Source organism: Trifolium pratense, linkage group LG4, assembly GCF_020283565.1.
Source record: "Trifolium pratense cultivar HEN17-A07 linkage group LG4, ARS_RC_1.1, whole genome shotgun sequence".
In the NCBI taxonomy this organism is placed as follows: Eukaryota; Viridiplantae; Streptophyta; class Magnoliopsida; order Fabales; family Fabaceae; genus Trifolium; species Trifolium pratense.
In genome coordinates this window covers 52,227,794-52,248,085 of record NC_060062.1, presented here as the reverse complement: position 1 = coordinate 52,248,085, position 20,292 = coordinate 52,227,794, and the positions used below count along the sequence as shown (strand labels likewise).

General features: G+C 34.3%; 2 protein-coding genes and 1 pseudogene across 7 annotated transcripts; 1 reads left to right on the top strand and 2 right to left on the bottom strand.

Moving 5' to 3' along the window:
• Positions 1–1,046: 1,046 nt before the first annotated feature.
• Positions 1,047–8,688, bottom strand: LOC123881494. Of its 3 annotated transcripts, none has more exons than XM_045930192.1 (5): positions 8,138–8,688; positions 6,914–8,037; positions 5,681–6,291; positions 3,993–4,069; positions 1,047–2,309 (listed from the first exon to the last, which is right to left on the bottom strand). In XM_045930192.1, exons 1-3 carry the CDS (start codon positions 8,478–8,480, stop codon positions 6,223–6,225), a joined length of 1,536 nt encoding a protein of 511 aa, XP_045786148.1. In that variant the 5' UTR covers positions 8,481–8,688; the 3' UTR covers positions 1,047–2,309; positions 3,993–4,069; positions 5,681–6,222. The 3 variants fall into 3 exon arrangements, with proteins under 3 accessions (XP_045786148.1, XP_045786151.1, XP_045786150.1); XM_045930195.1 differs by having other exon boundaries at positions 5,681–6,287; positions 8,138–8,660; XM_045930194.1 differs by lacking the exon at positions 3,993–4,069 and having other exon boundaries at positions 8,138–8,660.
• A 682-nt stretch (positions 8,689–9,370) lies between these two features.
• Positions 9,371–9,968, top strand: LOC123881493 (annotated as a pseudogene).
• Positions 9,969–14,142: 4,174 nt separating this feature from the next.
• On the bottom strand, positions 14,143–19,582 carry LOC123881491 (probable methyltransferase PMT21). 4 transcript variants are annotated; one of them, XM_045930189.1, is made up of 8 exons: positions 19,516–19,582; positions 17,621–17,939; positions 17,112–17,260; positions 16,807–17,002; positions 16,149–16,359; positions 15,367–16,039; positions 15,190–15,267; positions 14,143–14,839 (listed from the first exon to the last, which is right to left on the bottom strand). In XM_045930189.1, exons 2-8 carry the CDS (start codon positions 17,918–17,920, stop codon positions 14,617–14,619), a joined length of 1,830 nt encoding a protein of 609 aa, XP_045786145.1. In that variant the 5' UTR covers positions 17,921–17,939; positions 19,516–19,582; the 3' UTR covers positions 14,143–14,616. The 4 variants fall into 4 exon arrangements, with proteins under 4 accessions (XP_045786145.1, XP_045786146.1, XP_045786147.1 ...); XM_045930190.1 differs by having other exon boundaries at positions 19,350–19,569; XM_045930191.1 differs by having other exon boundaries at positions 19,379–19,565.
• Between the last annotated feature and the right edge of the window lie 710 nt (positions 19,583–20,292).

Here is a 20,292-nt window from a genome sequence, read left to right as displayed (position 1 = left end):
GGAAAACTCAAACAAACAATGACAATAGCTCCAGTATTAGCTTTACCAAATTTCAATCAACCATTCACACTGGAGACTGATGCTTCTGGTATAGGAGTAGGAGCTGTGCTAGGCCAAAATGGTCACCCTATAGCTTATTTTTCAAAGAAATTAGCACCTAGAATGCAAAGACAATCTGCATATGCCAGAGAATTACTAGCCATTACTGAAGCTTTGGCCAAATTTAGACACTATTTGCTAGGCAACAAATTCATAATAAGAACAGATCAGAAAAGTTTGAAGAGTCTAATGGATCAATCATTACAAACACCTGAACAACAAGCATGGCTCCATAAGTTCTTAGGTTATGATTTCAAGATTGAATACAAACCTGGCAAGGAGAACCAAGCAGCAGATGCTTTGTCAAGAATGTTTGCATTATCATGGTCAGAACCTCATTCTTTATTTTTGGAAGAGCTAAGAAACAAATTAGCTGCAAATGATCATTTGAAGCTATTGATGATTGATTGTCAGAATGCTACTGCAGACAAGCATTATACTGTGAGGGAAGGATTATTATATTGGAAAGATAGATTGGTTATTCCAGTAGAAGAAGCATTGATTCAAAGAATTCTACCAGAATATCATAGTTCACCAATAGGTGGTCATGTTGGGATCACTAGAACTATGGCAAGATTGAAAGCACAATTTTACTGGCCTAAAATGCAAGAGCAGGTGCAAGAGTATGTGCAGAATTGTGTAATCTGTCAGCAAGCTAAGTTTCTGATCTGTTTCTGTACCAATACCCATTATTTTGGTCAAACTGAACCAATTGGATAGTTAACTCTCAAAACAAAAATTATATTTGTATTCTTGACACCCTAAACTTTCCAACGAGTGGTCGTTTACTCAAATCGGACATCGTTTAGTATTTCAAATAAATTGAGAAAGTTGAGGGTCTCATGCAGAATTTATGCAGGAAATCTGGAAAAAAAAATTGGAACACAATATTTCGGTTTATATAAACCAAAATTTTTTAGCATGACAAAGGAAAGGAAATGCGGGAGTCGGGAAAGAAATCATCTTGAATTATTATGTTTTTAGAGTGAATGGGGCCTAAAAACCCAGAGCTACAAAGGAAAGGAATCAAACGAAAAAGATAAACGTGAGTTGGAGGTTGATCATATCTAAAGAGAACCATCCAACTCACAAGCCAAAGAAGTCAAACCATCCGCAACCTTATTCCCCTCGCAATATCACTAATAGTAACGCAACCTTACTCCCCTCATGACTTCACTAAAAGTAACACGCAAATTCTCCTATAATAAACTTTGAATCTTTTTAATAAGATTATGACCATTTCCTTTAGCAACTTCCGATCCACATAGACAATTAACCGCATCTTGAGAATCCGGTTGAAGCTTAAAAACTTGATAGCCACACCTTTCCGCTACAATTTTGCTACAAACACACTGGAGAAACCTAGAAATCACATAAAGCCATATATCCAGTTTCCTTCATGATCCTAGTGCACTCCACCACATCCAACAACACCAGTTCCTCCTTTAATCGCACCATTGGTGTTAATACAAATGCAACCATTATGAGGATGCATCCATTTAATCAAAACCTCCTTGACATGTCGACACCCAGGGCCTTAAGCCTTAAACTTGTCTCATACATTGACACGTCCCTCTAGGCTCTAACCTTCTTCAAATTAAAGTACACCTAATCACTCATTCTCCCATGAAAGAAATCATGCCACACAAAGGTAGCCACTTAACAGTCCCTGAGCACATGTAAGACCACCGCCTCTTCCACCCCCGATCACATATAACACAAAGCGTGCCTATTTCCCAACGACTGCAAATTTTGTTGGTACCAAGTCTCCCATGTACCACTTGCCATATAAAACACCTAACTCTCTATGGAACTTCAAGTTGGTGAGCCTGGACGGGAAAAACACAATGTTGCAAGTCTCCCCATGTGCCACGGAGGTAGTACGCTTGGAACTCACTTGATCGATAAGGCAATCAGAATCTATCTGCTTAGGAGCTCTCCCCATAAGAGGAACCCCCCAAATATTTACCCAATGCCAAGGTTCCACGGAACAGAAAAATTTACATGAGTCTATTCTGAGTTCATCTCTCCACATTCTTAGAAATATGTGCACATATACGATATTTTGATAAACTATACGGGGACGGAGCCCCTGCGGAGCAGGTGGTACGACCTTATCCCCATCCATGTGCGAAAATTTGTCTTCCCGCAGGCACCCATTTAGGTCAGTTTCCGCGGAGATCTCCACTTATGTATGCCAATCGACATTCCTAATGACAAGAATTGATATGGTATTGTGTTAGGAGATGAGCCCAAAGGATGAAATGCATAACTGATGTTCACAACAACAAAAAAGTATTTATTTAACCACTGATAAAACTATGGTCAAAGAATGCAAAAGGATATTCATATAAACTAGCGACCACATGGGCACATAAGTGTCCATCTTTCCACTTTTACCGATACAAATAATAAAACTTTATCCAATTATTTATAAATATATGTCAGTTGATCGGTGTATTCTAAGGTGAGGGCTCCAACAAATCCCTCACCGGTGGACCATCATAAACAACCATCAGATTAATCAAGCTCACATGTTCCCTTACACGCCGGATTAACACTTTTTTTTTTTCTTTTTCTTTTTCTTTCCTCTATTCTTCTTTCTCCCTATCTCGTGTCAATGTCGTCACCATTACCGGATCAAAGACATAGTCCTTTTCCTCCACCGCTCCGGCAACAACCATAACAACTTCCACCGGGATGATTTCCAAAACCATGACAGCAAAAGTATATTTAAGTTTAACAACCACCGTGTTTTCGTTTGTGCATCCCCTCAATAGTCTGATCATGTTAATCCATCTTCTCTGTTTCACATTCCAAGAATAAGTATGGACAAAATTTGTACTATTTTATTTTCTCTTAACTTGACCAAGAAAATCATAACCATTGCATAAATTATGCGTTTAATGAAAAATTGGAAGTTTTTATTTCATGTTTGATTATCATATAAGAAAAAATTGTCTAATTGAAGAAAGGATTTAAGTGAATACTATGGAAGTCAAGTAGATTTGTAATTGTGGAACTGCTGATGCATGTTTGGTGGAATTCCTCTTATTCTTGTCAATTGAATTTGAAATTTTTGTTACTATTTACCCTGTTGAAATGTTCATTCTACACCATGGTTATAGTTTTGCAGTTTTTTTTATAAGGAACAGAGAGAAAGACAAGGGAGAAAGAAAGAGGTGCGATACAATGTATATGGTGTATAATAAGAAATGTGTGCTTGACTAATCTAATGGCTCTTAATTGTTATAATAATGGTCCACCGGTGAGGGATTTATTAGAGCCCTCACCCTAGAAGCCACCCAGTTGATCGGTAAGGTAGAATAAAATTGTTAAAAAAATGAAGAAAATTATAAGAAAAAATGTTACACCAAAACGTAGTATATTTTTATATAAAATATAGATATTTGAAAACTCAATTATTTAATTATATAAAGATTAAAATATATATAAAATAGTTTATATAAAGGGTTATATTTGGAAAGGAAAAAATCACACCAAAAAGTTTGTATTCCTATAGTTATATTTTTAGAACAAGGTATAGATAAATAAAGAAGGCAAAAACTCTAGCAAATGAAATTAAGAGTTAAATATGTATTTGTCCATACAAAAAAAATATTTGTTTTTAGTTCTTACAAATATACCATATTTTGTTTTTTATTTTTGTTGTTTTGTTTGGCCCCCTGAAATATTTGTTTACGTAGGTATTATTAAACTTATATGCTTAACTTCAAGGTGTTGTTAATTGTATACTAGAAAAGTATAAATAAGGTGTTGTTAACTGCATCCAGCTTTTCATTCCTTACACTAACTAGCAAGTTTTCTTTTGCGCTTAAACATGCTGTGTTTTTCCCAAGTATACATGATAAAAAATGGAGAAGAAATAATACCTTAATGACAAAGGTTCAACGGAACAGCGGCAATAAGAACCCAAGAGTTAAAAAAGGCTCAACTGAACAGCTTAACACTTCAAAACACAGAAGTTTCAGTCATCAAATTTGAAACGAACAAAAAATAAAATTAGCAAGAGAAAAAAACATCTTAAAACTAGGATCAAGAACACACTTAAATAGCAAAGGACATGCAGGCATGAAGAAAACCACAATCTACTAGATTTGCATATGAACAAGCAAAACTCTATGACCCTTGAGTAACAAAAACAAATACTACTCCAAAGTTCATGAATTATAGGGTAACACATCAAATGACCAAATTATAAGTACATGCCACCTTTTAACATATGATTGTAAATTGTAATTACTCATGAATCTGAGTTAATCACAGTTCATCTAAAATATTTATGATCATATCGCGCTCTTCATGAAGCTGATACCATTTGTGGCGAAAAACTACCTTGAATCAAAGAAAAAGAAAACAAGAATTAGAAATCGGGGAACAAAATAGAGAAGGGTACAGTGTCTGAGCATCAGTGGCAGCCTGGCAGGCCAGAGAGCCAAATGAAGAGGCTATCGTGAATCCCTGAAATCCTTTGGAAATTGGTGAACAAAATGAGGATGCGATAGAGATGGAGCAGAGTGCTTGGAAGCTGAGTGTTTGTGCTATGAAAAGATCAAATGTGATTTTGATGAAAAGAAAAGGAGCAAGTAAAATAAATTGAACCATTAAATAACAAAGTACTATTTGGAATGCAATAGTATCGTGCTATTACTATTTCAATATATGATGCTAGATTGACTATATTATCTAAGAATACTAAATTAAAGTACAGAAACTTCGAGTAGGGGAGTGGATCTAATCATCTGAAATGTACATCAGTCCATTTTTTTTTAATTTAGCACCATACTTTCTTACTGTATTCATAATTATTTTTATTTCCAATTATGCAAGTAAAATTGAAACAAGGAAAGGCAAGATAAATATCAAAGCCACGAGATTTTTTATAATACCGGAGAAAATGGAGAATTCGTAGAATCTAAAGAATTGTGAAAAAGATTTAATTGATTATGATCTGACACAAGCTGATCCAAAATATAGAATGACAAGAACAGATTAAGTTATAACCGCCTGCACATCAACAAATACAGCTAGCACAAATAACAAACTTAGCTAACCAATTAACTTCTAAACTAGCTAATTACTAGCTAATTGCTAACAATTTACACTTATACTCTATTAAGATTCAAGTTGTCTGCGGGCATAGAAAAATGAGTTCATGATCTGCTTCTAACCTCCTGAAACAGATGCTATCTTGTCAAGTATTTAACATTCAAGCTTGACAGACGTTTAACAGAACTCATTCAAATAAATAAACTTCATATAGAAACGGGATTGATAAATTTCAAAATGTAAGGACAAAAATAAGTGTATTTTATTTTATAGTTACTAAACACAGTTATATAATTGTTATCCTCAAAAGATTTGTGTGCTACATTTTTAACGGACAAGTATGGCACATTACAAGTTTAACAAAATATTAATCAAGGAAATATAGAAGATATTAGTTGAGTTTCTTTCCTTATATTGAATTAAGCTTGAAAATCAATCCAGTCAATTTTCTACTTCAATCTTTTGCTTAATGGAGGAAAAAAAAAACATAAAAAATGGAAGAAAGACTTACAATAACAAGAGATGCATCCCCATCTTTTTATCAGAAATTAATAACTGCTAATCTGATATAGATTGTGGTACGTAATATTTACAAATTGATGAATGTGCCCAAAGAAAATTACTCATGGAGCTTGAGTATTGTAACTTGCCTAGGCACACTCATCATAGCATTCTGAATGATCCATTCACTGTTTGATGACATGCGGTTTTACAATGGATTTGGAGCATATGGATGACGCCCATGTTTCCGACCATAATGTGGTAGCAGTCTGTGAAGCAAATTAGCAATTAGCAATCCTTTCACAGTGAACTCGAGGTTTATCGACTTTGGTGTACTTGAGCAGGCTTGTAGAGAATGTTCAAAATGAAATATAAATTTTTTCACATCAACAATAGCCACGGGCAGATTCAAAAGAGCCACAGCACGCTTTATACATGTGAACTGAGTGGAAAACACCAAACTAAGGGGTGATTGATCTCGCCATCCAACCGTTTAGAAATGATGATATCATAACATCTTTTTGGTGGACACAGTGAACCAGACCTCTGAACTCATTTTTCAAAAAGCCATATCATCCACTTAGATAAACACAGTCTATGAAGGTGCTCAGGTAAGTCTGCCTAGAAAAAGAAGCAGTTATACAATAAGTAATGAATCATGATGGAAGAATTTCAGTTTATTCCACATTCACTAATACCAAAAAGAAACCGCCTACAACAAGATGTGTCCAAATGGAAAAATTGAAATATTCAAAACTAGAACTCAAAATTATAAAAGGTCCACAGGTTGTCTAACGTTCAAAATTGAAATATTCAAAACTAGACATGGTCATCGAATTAACAGTAAGTTATAAATAATAACCAAGTATCTATAGATTCTATAGCAAATTCCCTAACTAAATTCTGAGTTGATCATATTAAAAGACCAAGGTACACCAAAAAAAACAGTTGATTGATCTATACAGATGACTAAAAGCCAACCAAGCTATTCAACCGATTTAACAATTAACAATCAAAACACATATCAGGCACAAACATTTTCAATTACATAGACTTGACTTCTTTAAATTCAATTACTAAGGTGAATCCTTTTTTCTCTCTTCTGGTGATTGGTAATGTAAATTTCACATTGTTGGAATTAAAAGCTAGATATCTCATCTATTATTTTTCCTAACTGCAAATAGAAAAGAGTACCAGTTAAATTTTATCAGCTTAATAGTTTATTGCAAGATAAAGAACTTACACTATTCCATGCCGAAGCGTACTTGTCAGTTGAAAGCAACCAACTTTTAGTATTTGAGGGATAATACAACTTCTGGCTAGCAAAATCAAAATCTAGCAGCTCATCATCATTACCATCATCACTATCATATGCCCTCCTCCTCTTCCTACTAGCTTTTTGTTTCTTCTTTTTCTTAACTCTACCAGAAGGAATACGATCGAAACCAGAATAATCTTCTTCTGTCAACAGTCCATTCTCATCTATCAATGCATGTTTATCAGAGTTGCGGAAACCAATTTGATTATGCACAAAGACAGACTCCCAGGACTCAGGAGTTCGGCACTCTTGCGACAACCTATAGTATAGAACCCAAGACTGAAGTCCAAGACACTTCACCACTTCCACAGTTGCCATCTTACACCTATTCTTAAAAATCGGGGTCAAGCTATTACCATCACTTGGGATTGCAGATATCTTCGACACAATTTCATTAACTTTCTCGAACGACTCCTTGGCCTCTTCGTCGCGCAAAAGTCTTATAAGCTGCCTCCCCTGACCAATTACAGCATTTAACAGCATCATCAAGTCAATAGATTCATAAACCCCACACTTCAAAAGAACAACCACAAACAACCGAGACAAATCATCCAAACATCGAAACTCAATTCTCGGGTCCAGACATTTACAAAGCAACTCCACAAAGTAACACAAATCCTTCTCTTCAAAACTAATAAGAAGATGCTCGCACAAACAAGAAAAAGGCTGTTCTTCTAAGAACTCTTCTATAACATCCCACACATCACTCGAATCCTCTCTATACATCAAATCCTTAAAATAACGAACAAAAAACTGTCTATCAATAAGAAAAATATCACCATCTTTTACAGACTCAGAAACCTCACTCGACGACCAAAATTCAGGCACATTATCTAAAAAATTCTCTACAGTTCTCTGAACATCTAAATCAAGAAAGTAATGAGGCTTTGTAGCAACCATTGCAGGTGATTGTCCATGTTTTCCTTTCCACTCCAACTCTTCCCAACAAATATCCCTATTCTTAAATGCAAACTGAGATAAAGCTCTCAACCCTTTCCCCTGTTCCAATCCACAAAACGAAAACCACTGCAACAAACGCTTAGGGTTACCTGCACAAAATCAACAATTTACCATAAACAATCAAAATTCACTAACAAAACAATAGCGCAGTGCATAAAATCAATCAATAAAACAAAAAAAACCACAAACCGGTGAAGAAATTCTCGAGCACGCGAGTTTTGCGTGCTAAAACCGAACCAGGTTTTTGGGGCGACTTATCGAACATCAAATTGATAAGCTGAGAAGCGAGATCGTGTTTTTTCTTTGGAGTTTTTAGAAAATTGATGAAAAGTGCACGCTGATCGCGAGGTGTGATACAGTTGAATCCGGCGATGGTTTTGCAGAGCCACATTCGAGCTTCTGAGCGACTGGAAGAGATTATTGCGGACCAAATAACGGTTTCTAATTCGTTCAATAGGTTGATTCGAAGTTTTGTGGATTCGTTTTCTGTGTCGTTGTTTGGAGTGGGTTCTGATATGAATAGGTTGATCATTTTTTTCGGTTTTGGAAAATGTGGAAGTTGGAGTTTCAGTGAACGGAGGATTGTGAGATTGGGAATTTTGGAAGAAATGGAGGGAACTTGAAAACCCTAATAACGCGATAGAGAAAGAAGACGATGAATGGCACGGCGTCGTTTAAATTTTTTCGTATATTCACGTGTAAGTTGAAGAAGCGCAGCCCTTCCAAAGAATTTTCCTATCGTAAAAACAGGAACAAACTATCTTTTTTTTTAAAAAAAAAAAATTTAGTTTTTCAAATATAAATAAAAATATATATTATAAAAAATAACAATAATTGACAAAGGGTATAATTAACAAATCGTATCCTTAAAACATAAACTGGACAGTTAATTAGAAACGCTAAATATGATACAACTGAACACTTTTAAGAAAACGAAGGGAGTATAATTTTAATTCAAGTTTAAAATAAAATTTTTATCTAATCTTTAGAAACAACTGTAACATATTAAAATAAACCTTAAACAAATTCTAATTCAATTTTCAGTTAAATTAATTTAAAAAATTAAACCACTTTAAAAATTATCATCAATATTTAATTTATTTTTTTTCAAGAAAAAGATAAAACAATCAATATTTAATTTATTCAAAAAGAAAACGATATGAATTATCTTCCCGTAGAAGAAAAGATATCTTACACAAAAAAAAACAAATAGAAATCTGTTTTGTTTTTATAAACTGATTTTTTTTTTAATGTAAAATATCAAATCTTTTTAATTCTAGATCAAATCTTTTTAATTCTAGATCAAATCTAAAATTAAAACAAACTTTTGCGTTCACCAAGTAACGCTAGTTGCAATCAAATAGCAGTATAAATAGTACTCACGCCTCTTAATTTTTTTCATTCAGTTTCTCTCACTAAGTTTCAAACTCAAAAGAGAGACAAGCAACATCCAAAATTCAAAATCATCCAATTCATCATGTCATCATCAACGAAGAAAATCACCCTGAAGTGTCGCGATGGTGAAATATTTGAGATCGACGAGGTGGTTGCGTTGGAATCACAAACAATCAAGCATTGATCGAGGACGATTGTGCTGACAGTGGAATCCCTCTTCCGAATGTAGATGGCAAGATTTTGGCGAAGGTTATTGAATATTGCAAAAAACATGTTCAAGGAGCCAGTTCTGAAGAAGAAAAACCTCTTAGTAACGATGATCTTAAAGCATGGGACGATGATTTTGTCAAGGTTGATCAGTGTACACTCTTCGAACTCATTCTGGCTGCAAATTATTTGGACATCAAGAGTTTGTTGGATCGTTTATGTCAGGCTGCAGCAGACATGATCAAGGATAAGACACCGGAGGAGATTCGCAAGATTTTCAACATAGAGAATGACTTCAATCCGGAGGAAGAGGCGGAAGTTCGTCGGGAAAATCAATGGGCTTTTGAATGATTATAATTTAACATCTTACAAGTCATGTTGACTTCTTTTTTCTATGCTTTCGTTATTTTTTATTTGACATTTAGAATTATATATGCTTAATTAGTACTTTTACTATTTTCAGTTTATATCTATTTTTATTTCAGTTTATATGCTTGCATCTTGGTGATGAATCTGAATATCAACAATTCATTAGTAAAACAAAATTAATGGTAGCAAGTAGCAACACATTGTAACCTTGTTTTTATCACACTCTTCAATTTGAAATTTGTTTAAATTTAAATCCTACCTAAATACTGTATAAATTTTTATACAAGCAGAACATATAAGCTCTGTTTGGCATTAATACCGTGGTATCAATTTTTCTTACCGATTTTGAAGTTAGTGAGACACTTACTTTTGTTCTAATGAGGTATCAATGTTAATCATTCTGATTAGATATTAATCACTACTGCAATGTGGCGTTCGAAACTTTGTACCTACAATATAGTAACAAACCTAAATTAGAACACAAAAGTCTAAAAATTTATCATGGCATAATGTTGGTTATATATATGTGTGGTAGAGACATTTATATTCTTAATAATACATTCAAAGAAATTTCAAACCAAAGCCACGCCTCTAATGAAAACTAAAAAGCTTGCTTGAAGACATGCAGCAAATGTAGTTAAGCATGGATAAAACAGGAGCTTAGCTGCTCTGTGTAGTACCCATGCCTCAACAGCTTACACAAAAGCCATTGTTCTTATAAGGCCTTCCAAGACAAGAGTATAATAGTTATGGCCTAATTGAGTTACTTGATTAGCAAGTAATCATTCTCTAACACTGAATAACTCACAACAGATACATGTTCTGATTGTCTCCTCATGAGTCATGAATGATGATGTTTGCATTTGACTCCATATTCCAATGAATTAGAGTTTGAGACGCAGCAAAGAGAGAGATACATACATGCGAGCCAAAAAGAGGGTGACTGCCGCAGCTTCTTCAAGTTGAGAGACCAGACACCGGATAGAGTTTAACACCTTTGCATCATTTAAACACCCTTAAACTAAAAGTTGCAATTTATTTGCAATATCTATTTTTCAAATAGTCTAGTAGTTAGAATTTTACTTTTTAAAAGTGAATAAGTGAATATAACATGGTTCAAAGTCCGGTCCCTGCTATGTTTTTATTTTACAAATACGACTAATATTTTTTGATGATATACTAATTATTATATTTATTGAATATTAAATGTGTTATATTTTGTACCCGAAAAAGCTAAGGCCTTCTAAAGGAAATAAATAAAAACTAGCCACAAAGATCTAAAAGTTAGCAATTAAGGATTTCCAAAATAAATAAAAGTTCATAAACAACAAAAATCTAAAAGTCAAAAGCCACTAGGTTTGGTCTAGTGGTGAGGGATTTGAGTAATATGCACGAGGTCATAGGTTCGATCCTCATTGCCAACATTGTAAACCAAAAAAAAATTCTAAAAGTCAATGAAAATCAAATGATTATTGACTGAAAACAATCAAGGATAGACATTTTTAAAAAATGAAACCACAAAAAGGCATGAAACTTGTAGCCAACAACTGAAGGTATCAACCTGATTCAAATGCACCAATAGTATAATAAAGATCTTGATTCTTGAGATGAATCAAGGAATCTAGGTTTCTTACTGATACTAACTTGAAAAGTAAAGGGTGAAAATCTGACTGGAGCAGTAAATAAATTCACGGGGATTGTATGGTAGTAAAATAGTTAAGATTGGTAGAGAGTATGAAAACCTAGCTAGGATTCATGCCAAAAACAAAGGATTTAGATTTTAATGCTATCACTTGACATGATGTTATGCCATCTGTGCAACTGATCATAATCAGTGAAAATTTTCCCGCGCGGGCACAGGCATACACACTATTATATTACATTTCTATAGTTGAGGGACCAAATAGAAAAGAAAGTAGATAGTTCAAAGACCAACTCATACTTACCGAGTCGAGTCGAGTTTATCAGTCACGATATTAGTTTCAGCACTCTGATTTGACAGTTCTTCCCTAGTTCTCCTGCAAATGCAATGAATGATGACTGTAGGAATAGGAACCAACCATATGATTGCATCATTCATAACAAATATGATCAAGGTAAATTGCTTAAAACTGATAAAATATACCTCAACTCACTACTGCACATATTCTCCATAGCATCCCTAAGCATCTCAGTATTCTTCTTATTGTCCTGAATTATAAGTTTTACCTTGCTGGTCAAGAGTAGTTCAAAGATGCATGTTATACATAAAACTACCCCTAATGACAACATATACAAGGGAAGACACGATGAGTTTTCTGCGGCGGCAGGGGAGGAGATAAGTCATGAGCAGTAGACACATTAGAGGAGGAATCATCATGGTCACAATAGGCGCCAGTATTTGAATCCCAGACATAAGAGATGTAATTATAACCAGGCACCTGCTTTGGATCATCTGGGTTTCGGAGCATAGGAAGCCATGGGAAAGGAACAAGGTTTGTGACATCATGCACGAAGGAACAATTGTCCGGCGCTGATTCAAATTGTTTTCTGATGTACAAAACCCTTCTTTATTAACATGGAGGAGCAGCTGATCATAGATATTGGACAAAACCTTTAGAAAAAGAAAAAAAATGGGAGAATTTCTTTTTGCGATGGACTTAAATAGATTTTAGGGTTAAATAATTATTATTTTTTTAATTTATAAATATCTCGAATTTTGTTTTTTAAGTCTATAAATTTTTTCTATCACAATTTTTTGTCCTACTTTTTTTCACCACCATTCGGCGACCGCGTAGATCCATCAAAACTAAGGGTGTTTAATAAAATGGGGTGGGATGGGTAGTTTAACTGGTTAAGTTAATTGAGTTAAGAGTTAAGGAGTAAGAGATCCAATTCCTGACAAAGGAGAAAAAACTAACATTGTAATACTAACAACTAACATTGCTTATAAAAAAAACTAAGGGTGTTTAATAAAATGGGGTGGGATGGGTAGCTCAACCGGTTAGAATAGTTGAGTTAAGGATTAAGGAGCAACAGGTCCAATTCCTGACAAAGGAGAAAAAACTAACATTATAATACTAACAACTAACATTGCTTATAAAAAAAAAACTATCAATCAAACGGTAGATTTTATAAAATTCGTATTCGTTATAATGATATCATTAACTTGTGCACGATCAAAGACATGATGCACTCGTGCATGTTAAAATTGGTTTATTTTCTCATGAACTATGCATTGAAATGAAGACTATTGTTAACATTCTAATTAACCAAGTACTCAACAGTCTTTGCTGAAAACTTACTATTGGTTTTGGAAGAAAGTGAGTTGAAACATTTTCATTATGAGGTTTTAAGGGGATCAGGATTAACTCTAGTAAAAGCAGCATCCAGTTCCACGTTGTTTATAAACGACAAACGATCTAATACGTCAATAGGAGATCGGACGGTTAGAGCAATAACTGTGTGACACAGTTACTCCATTTAATCCAAAACTCCAAATCTGTTGTAAGACGTGAGTTGGATTACAACCTTCGGGAAAAAAAAAACCTATACCTTAGTTTGCTACTGCATTAGCTCTAGAGGTTGCATATGCTATTGTTTTCACCTCAATAAGAATAGATATTATATTTGATCTTAGTCAAAAGATCGAGAAATATATATGTTCTGATCAATATAATTATCTCCAAAGGTATCTGTGTGTCATTGAGTCTACCCAAGCTATACATATTACATTGATTTGTTTGTTTGTTTGTTTGTTTTTAATCAACAATAGAGATTATTTATTCTATCTTCTAAAAAGAATTTGCATCTCTAGAGCACTTACATCCTTCTAGCTGTTGAATATGTTATTTATGTTGTTGGAGTTTGTTTGAAGTCTCACATTGTTTAGGTTCCCGGAATGTGAAGTATATAAATGTGAGAGTAACCTCACCCTTTGAGCTAACTTTTGGGGTTGAGATTTAAGCATATTTAACATGGTATCAGAGCCGGGTTAAGGATTGCAATATGGACATCTGACCCAGGACCACGCTATGCGTGAGGGTGTGTGTTGAATATGTTATTTGTGTTGTCGAAGTTTGTTTGAAGTCCCACATTGCTTAGGTTCCCGGGATGCGAAGTGTACAAATATGTGAGGGCAACCTCACCCTTTGAGCTAATTTTTGAGGTTGAGATCCAAGCATATTTAACACCAGCAATACCATTGGGGTCTAGTACAAGTTGCTGGTGCACGCACAGTAGTGTAAACCTCAAGTAACAGTTTTAACCATTGATTTCATCCACTAAGATTAGAGTTACACAACATTTACCAACTTACAATAAAACAATCTTGAACACACAACACTAAGCACAAATGATAAGCTCATTACTTATCATGGTCAACATTAATACTAGTGTTATCTCAGTAATTCTAAACATCACTGCTCCTGAAATGGCAACACTCAAAGGAAAATCACACTTTCTGTGGGATTTAAGACTTTCATTCCTACACCTGCATTCAATTGATATTAAACCAATGACATAAAGTCTCTAACTCTCTCTCTCTCTCTATATATATATTTGTGAAAAGTCTAAGCTAAAAATCATATTATTCAGTTACCAACCATTCTTTTGAGGATTCATGGTTGAATATATATTACATACTATATGAATCAACCTACTGCTGGCATTAATGTTCTAAAAACCACCTTCTCCTCGCTGTTTAGGTACCGAGTTGGTCATCTTGAATCCTTATTGGATGAATACCATAGCTTTTTCTTGCATATTAATATCTTTTCCATGTCACTGCCCTGGTCGGTATCTTCTTTACGACATTCCCATCGCATGCCCTTGGCAATGGTTGTAATGCCATCAAAAAAGTAACTAGACTCGCGTATGATAGCATACCCACCAGGTCGTAAAATTCGGTCCATTTCCAACAACACATACTTCATTTCACATCTGATAAGTAACAACCATTGTCAAAATAAACCAGCCAAAAATAGAAGTAACTATGAAACAAGTTGCAAACAAAAAATTCATATTGAAATTGGCCGTGTAATATTCATTTTAGTCTTTCTTTACTTCGAGGGACTAAAATCAAATATTCTACATATTAGAATGACCAATTTTAATATGAACAAAAAATTTAGGGACTAAAACTAAACAAGGACTAAAACAAAAGGCAAAATGATTTTTTTACGGGGATTTAAAAGCAAAACATAATATATTTGCAGGGACCAAAAATTTATTTAAACCAAATATTAATGTGTTAAAATACCAAGAAAAGAAAAAGATCATTCTAATGTCACCTGTGGCTTTCTGCCGTGAAGAGTCCTGCAAGATGAAGGAGATCATATGTCCGAGGATATGTCGAAAATGCTTCACACCTATCATAACAAAAATCAATTCAGCAACATATCATATAAGAAAAGTTTATATTCATAAACAAAACCGTTAATACTTCAATTACAACATTTCAAAATTACCAATCATGGAAGGTTCCAATGAGGCCTCGATCATAAATCACAGGGAGCGTATTGGCACCATAAGATGAAACCACATTCATAACCCATACAGGATCATCAATCAAAGCCGCAGCAAAACCTCCATATACCGTATTCATATCCATCACATTTCTTATCTTGTCAGTCCCAAGCTCAGGGATCAACTTCTTGTAGTGCACAACATGCTTCTTCCACTTATCATCGTCACGTTTGAACGTACTATCACTCCCATGATAAACCTTTGAAATACGTTCAGGTGCAACACGCAACCGCTCAGGCCACTTAGAAATTGATGTCAAACCTAAATTCTTAAATTTTGGATTCGGAACCACCAAACAAGTACGAATCGGAGTATACCATGCTGAATCTGAGTCGAGGCTGTCGTCACATTTAGGCGGATAGGTATCTTTAGTCAGCTTATTATAGCAATCATTATCAGGAGACTTCTGCCATACGGCAATGTCGCCCTTTTTATTATGCAATTTAAAGCACAGTGAAGTCAGCAAGCCCTGCAATTTCTCGTAATTTGATTTTTGCTCTTTGATAGTTGTGTTCCATCCACGCCACCTGCGCTCGTAGTTGATTGGTGGACCAGACAAAACCCAAAATCCTCCAGGACGAAGAATCCGGTGTATTTCAAGAAGAGAAACTCCACCTAGCATAAGATTGAAGTGTGAATTTCAAAGTTTAAGCAGCTACAAGACTGGTAAAGTTCAAGATCACAGGTAAACGTTGCACAAAAAATGATAAGTCCGTAGAAGTACCGAAGTCTGTCCATGGAATGAGGCATCTGGAGCAATGAGCCATATCAAAGGAATTTGATGGAAATGGAAGCCTGTGTGTAGCAAGGACACCAAGAATTGCAGGAATACCACGCTCCAAAGCAAATTGAACCTGAGCTTGATGGTTATCTCTTGGAGCAAGAGACACAGTAAGTATCCCGCGATCCAACAAGTCACCACCCCAACTAGCAACCTAAAATGAGTACGAGTAATGTGGATTAATTGATGCAACTCTTTCGTCTATCACATGATTGAAAATGGAAACTTAAATTAATCATTTTTTTAGGTACAAATTAGTCGGTTTTGAAATACAGTTACATTACAGTTGGAAACCACAACTACAAGAAACATCGTATGTAATTGAACTAGAATATGATTGTTAAAAGAGAATTGCAATTTGCAAAGGCTATTCCCCGCATAAAAACCAGTCTTGTAAAATAGCGGCTACAGCGGCACTATATAGCGCTATACGTAGAAAAATTTGAACAAACTGCTATTGTTCCGCAACATACAATTTTAGTACAAAATATGACCAAATAGCAGTTATAGGGGTGCTATAGGATAGTCGAATTTGAACAAACTGCTATATTCCGCGATCTGCAATTGATAACACCGATAAAAACACAAAGAGAAGACTCACCCCACAACCAGTATCAATGGCAGTTCGAATAGTGCCATCTTTCATTTCTGGGATAAGATCTTCCATTAAATCGACGTATTTACCAACACCATTTGGGAACATAGTACCCCCGCCGGGAAAGAAGAATTTCTCCCCTTCCTTTTTTAACCAATGTTGATTGGACTTCTGCTTGTTAATCCAGTCATATGGAACATTCCTGAAATTATATATAACAGCAAACAAGACAGAGTGGTCAAATAACAATTGCCGGAAACTTGAACTATGTAAGTCTTATATTTTGACTTGTCGTACGGCATATATTATACCTGTACCAACATTCATCTCTGCTCTTTGGCCATCTAATTGGAGGCTTGTATCCATCCGGGGGAGGAACTAAGCATTCTTTCCTCTCAAAAACTGGAGGGCAATGGCGTTCCAACAAATTGAGACGATAGGATCCATACTTCTTCCATCTCTATAAAATTAACCATACTTAGGCCCTGATTGGATAAACAACTTAACTAAGGTGCTTATAGCATAAGCACTTAGGAATAAGTTATTTGTATAACAAAAAATGAAATAAAGGCAAACTGTTTTTGTATAAGTTATAAGTTGTTCTTACAAGCTAGCCTGGAGAGCTTATGAAAAAAACTAAAAACAGCTTATAGACATATGATAACTTCATAAGTTGTTTAAGTTCTACCAAATAGTCACAGAAGAGTTTATGTCAGTAGATAAGCTCAAATAAGCCAATTCAAACAAACACTAGAATCATTAAGAAAACTTCTACAAATCTCATAACATCAAAAGATGGAATGCTATATTAATATATTACCCTTGGATCGGTGCATGGAGTGTAATCTTGATAATCAATAGCGCATTCAGGAAAACTGATGTATTTAATCTGCAATGAACTTATTGATGATAAATCCTTGGGGGATGATAATTCCTTGGGGGATGATGATTCCTTGGGGGGGTCAAGGGATCTTTGGCTGATAATTGATACAAATCTGTCATTCTCGGAACCAAAGATTACACCCATATAGAAAGAAAGCCCACATAGCACCACAAATATAATTGCCACAGGGACAATCCTGCTCTTGTCTACCAATTTTCCTTCATTATTCTTCGTCATCCGTGAAATAATCAACTATCTGGAGAAACACAATGTACTCAACATGATTACAATAAAACCATATCCATACACATTTTTAATAAAATGATATACCAAACAATTAAAATGTAAACTTCATATCTCATTCAAATTTTTGAGTTATCATTATTTATGAATGATAGAAAAAAAAATGACATAACAAGTAACTCACAAGAGTCACTCTAACTCTAACTCTAACTCTAACTCTAACTCTAACCAACTCTAACCAGACAACAACAATAATTACCTGGAAGACACCAGAAACATTGAAATAAATGAAGGTAGCATTTGTGTGCTATCTATTGTATGAACAAATAGATAAGCACTAGTGACATAAGCACTTAGGGTGCAGTTAAAAGAGCTTATTTTATTTGGGTTTATCGTATGACATAAGCACTTGCGTAATTGTTTGAAAGTGCTTGTGAAAACGGCTTATAACGTGTATTTCAGCTTATTTCAATAAACTTTGCAGGATAACTTAAGAAAACAACTTGGTACTTATAACAAAACATCTTAACCACATTCCCTCTTTGATTTTAGAAATATAATCGCTTATATAATAAACATTTAATTAAGTCAGTTACCAACACATACACACTATTTATCTATGTTGTTGAACCATCCTAATTGAACAAAACAGCTACTTAACAGAAGGGAAAAAAAAAGGACAAGGCAACAACAACTGTCATAAAACAAGTAATCAATAATCCATTAGGTACAACAAAAAATGTTGACAGCAATTAGAACACACAAAACTAGACTTAAACCGATCGATAAGAGAACCGAGCTGGCGCTTGGGCGCTCTATGTACGATGTAGGCCCGTTTGGATTAGCTTATTTGAGTTTATCAACAGACACAAGTTTTCTGAGACCGTTTGAAAGAACTTATAAAAACAACTTATAACAAAATTTTTTAGCATATTTTCATAAATTCTCCAATATAAAGTATATATAAAAATAATTTTATTTATTTTATGTTTTGCTATAAAAATAATTAACGTAAGCTTATACATAAGCACTTATCATGATAAGCACTTATGTTATAAGCTGCAAATAAGCTGTTTGTCCAAACAGCCCTGTACACTATTACTACAAAACCAAGCTAGTGTGGAAAACAAAAAAATCCTATGACAGATCGAAATTATAGAAATGGAACAAAAAGAAAACATAAATGATTATTAAATTATAAGCCATGTTATGTTGTGAATATGGAGAAAAAAAAACAACAAAAAGTAAGAAGAAAAAAACATAACACATTAACACGTAACAGCGATACAACAATAATATTTGATGCAGTTATCAGTTATGATTAAAAAAAAAAGGGAAAAAAGAAGAGAAAATGGTGAATCAGATCTGAGACAGAAAAGAATCCGATAAAGGAACTTAGTTAGTTAGTTAGTTAGTTTGTTACCCTTTGTCTGTTTGTTGTTGTGTTGTTACCTGTTGTTGTGTGATTGATCAGAGAAAGAATGGAAAAGTGGGAACTGGAAGAGAAAAAAGAGTGTAAAGAGAATGAGAGAGAAGAGAAACAGTGAAATTCAAAGGTATGGCATGGCATGCAATAATAGGTCAAATACCTTTAACTAAGTGAACTAAACCATACTGTAGAATGTAACCATGTGTATGTGAGTAACTAGCTAGCTGTCCCCTGTTTTCTCGTACCGCCTTCAACTTCTACAGTTCTTTTTTTTTTTTTTTTCCTTCTTTTAATTTGAATCTTATTATGAAATCGATAAATTCCCCCTAAGAGTTTTAAGATTGTTGCATGTACAAGCGAGAGATCGAATCGGGCTATCATATCTAAGCGCGCTATTGGATTACATTTCATCTATCTTCTCCGGTAGCATTTAGATTTATTGTTTTTGGTTTACAACATTGTCAATGAGGATAAAACTTAAGACATCGTACATATTATTCAAATTTTTCATAACTAGACCAAACCTAGTGGCTTAAACGCTTTTTTTCTTAAATATAGAGTCTTATTTTTTAAATGAGGAGAAGTGTGTATTCCGAATTTTCATGAAGATTAATGCATATTAGTTTTATGGACATTTAGATTTTATTTTCATATTTTCAGTCTTGTCACTTGAAATTGTAGGATCAAATAGTTACCCATGAAATGAAATTTGCAAATAAGCAAGAAATCTCTTAGATTTTGAATGACATCAAACAAATTTATTCTAGCGTTAAATAAGTTTTTGGCCATATAAATAATTAGAAAGTTTTTTTTAACAAGCTAAAATGAAATATATATTAACAAAATCAGTCTTCTCGGTACAAGATGTGCTAACATAGATTACCAAAGTTTACAAATAGTCACAAAAAAAAAAAAAATAATCATACAAGGCTCAAAC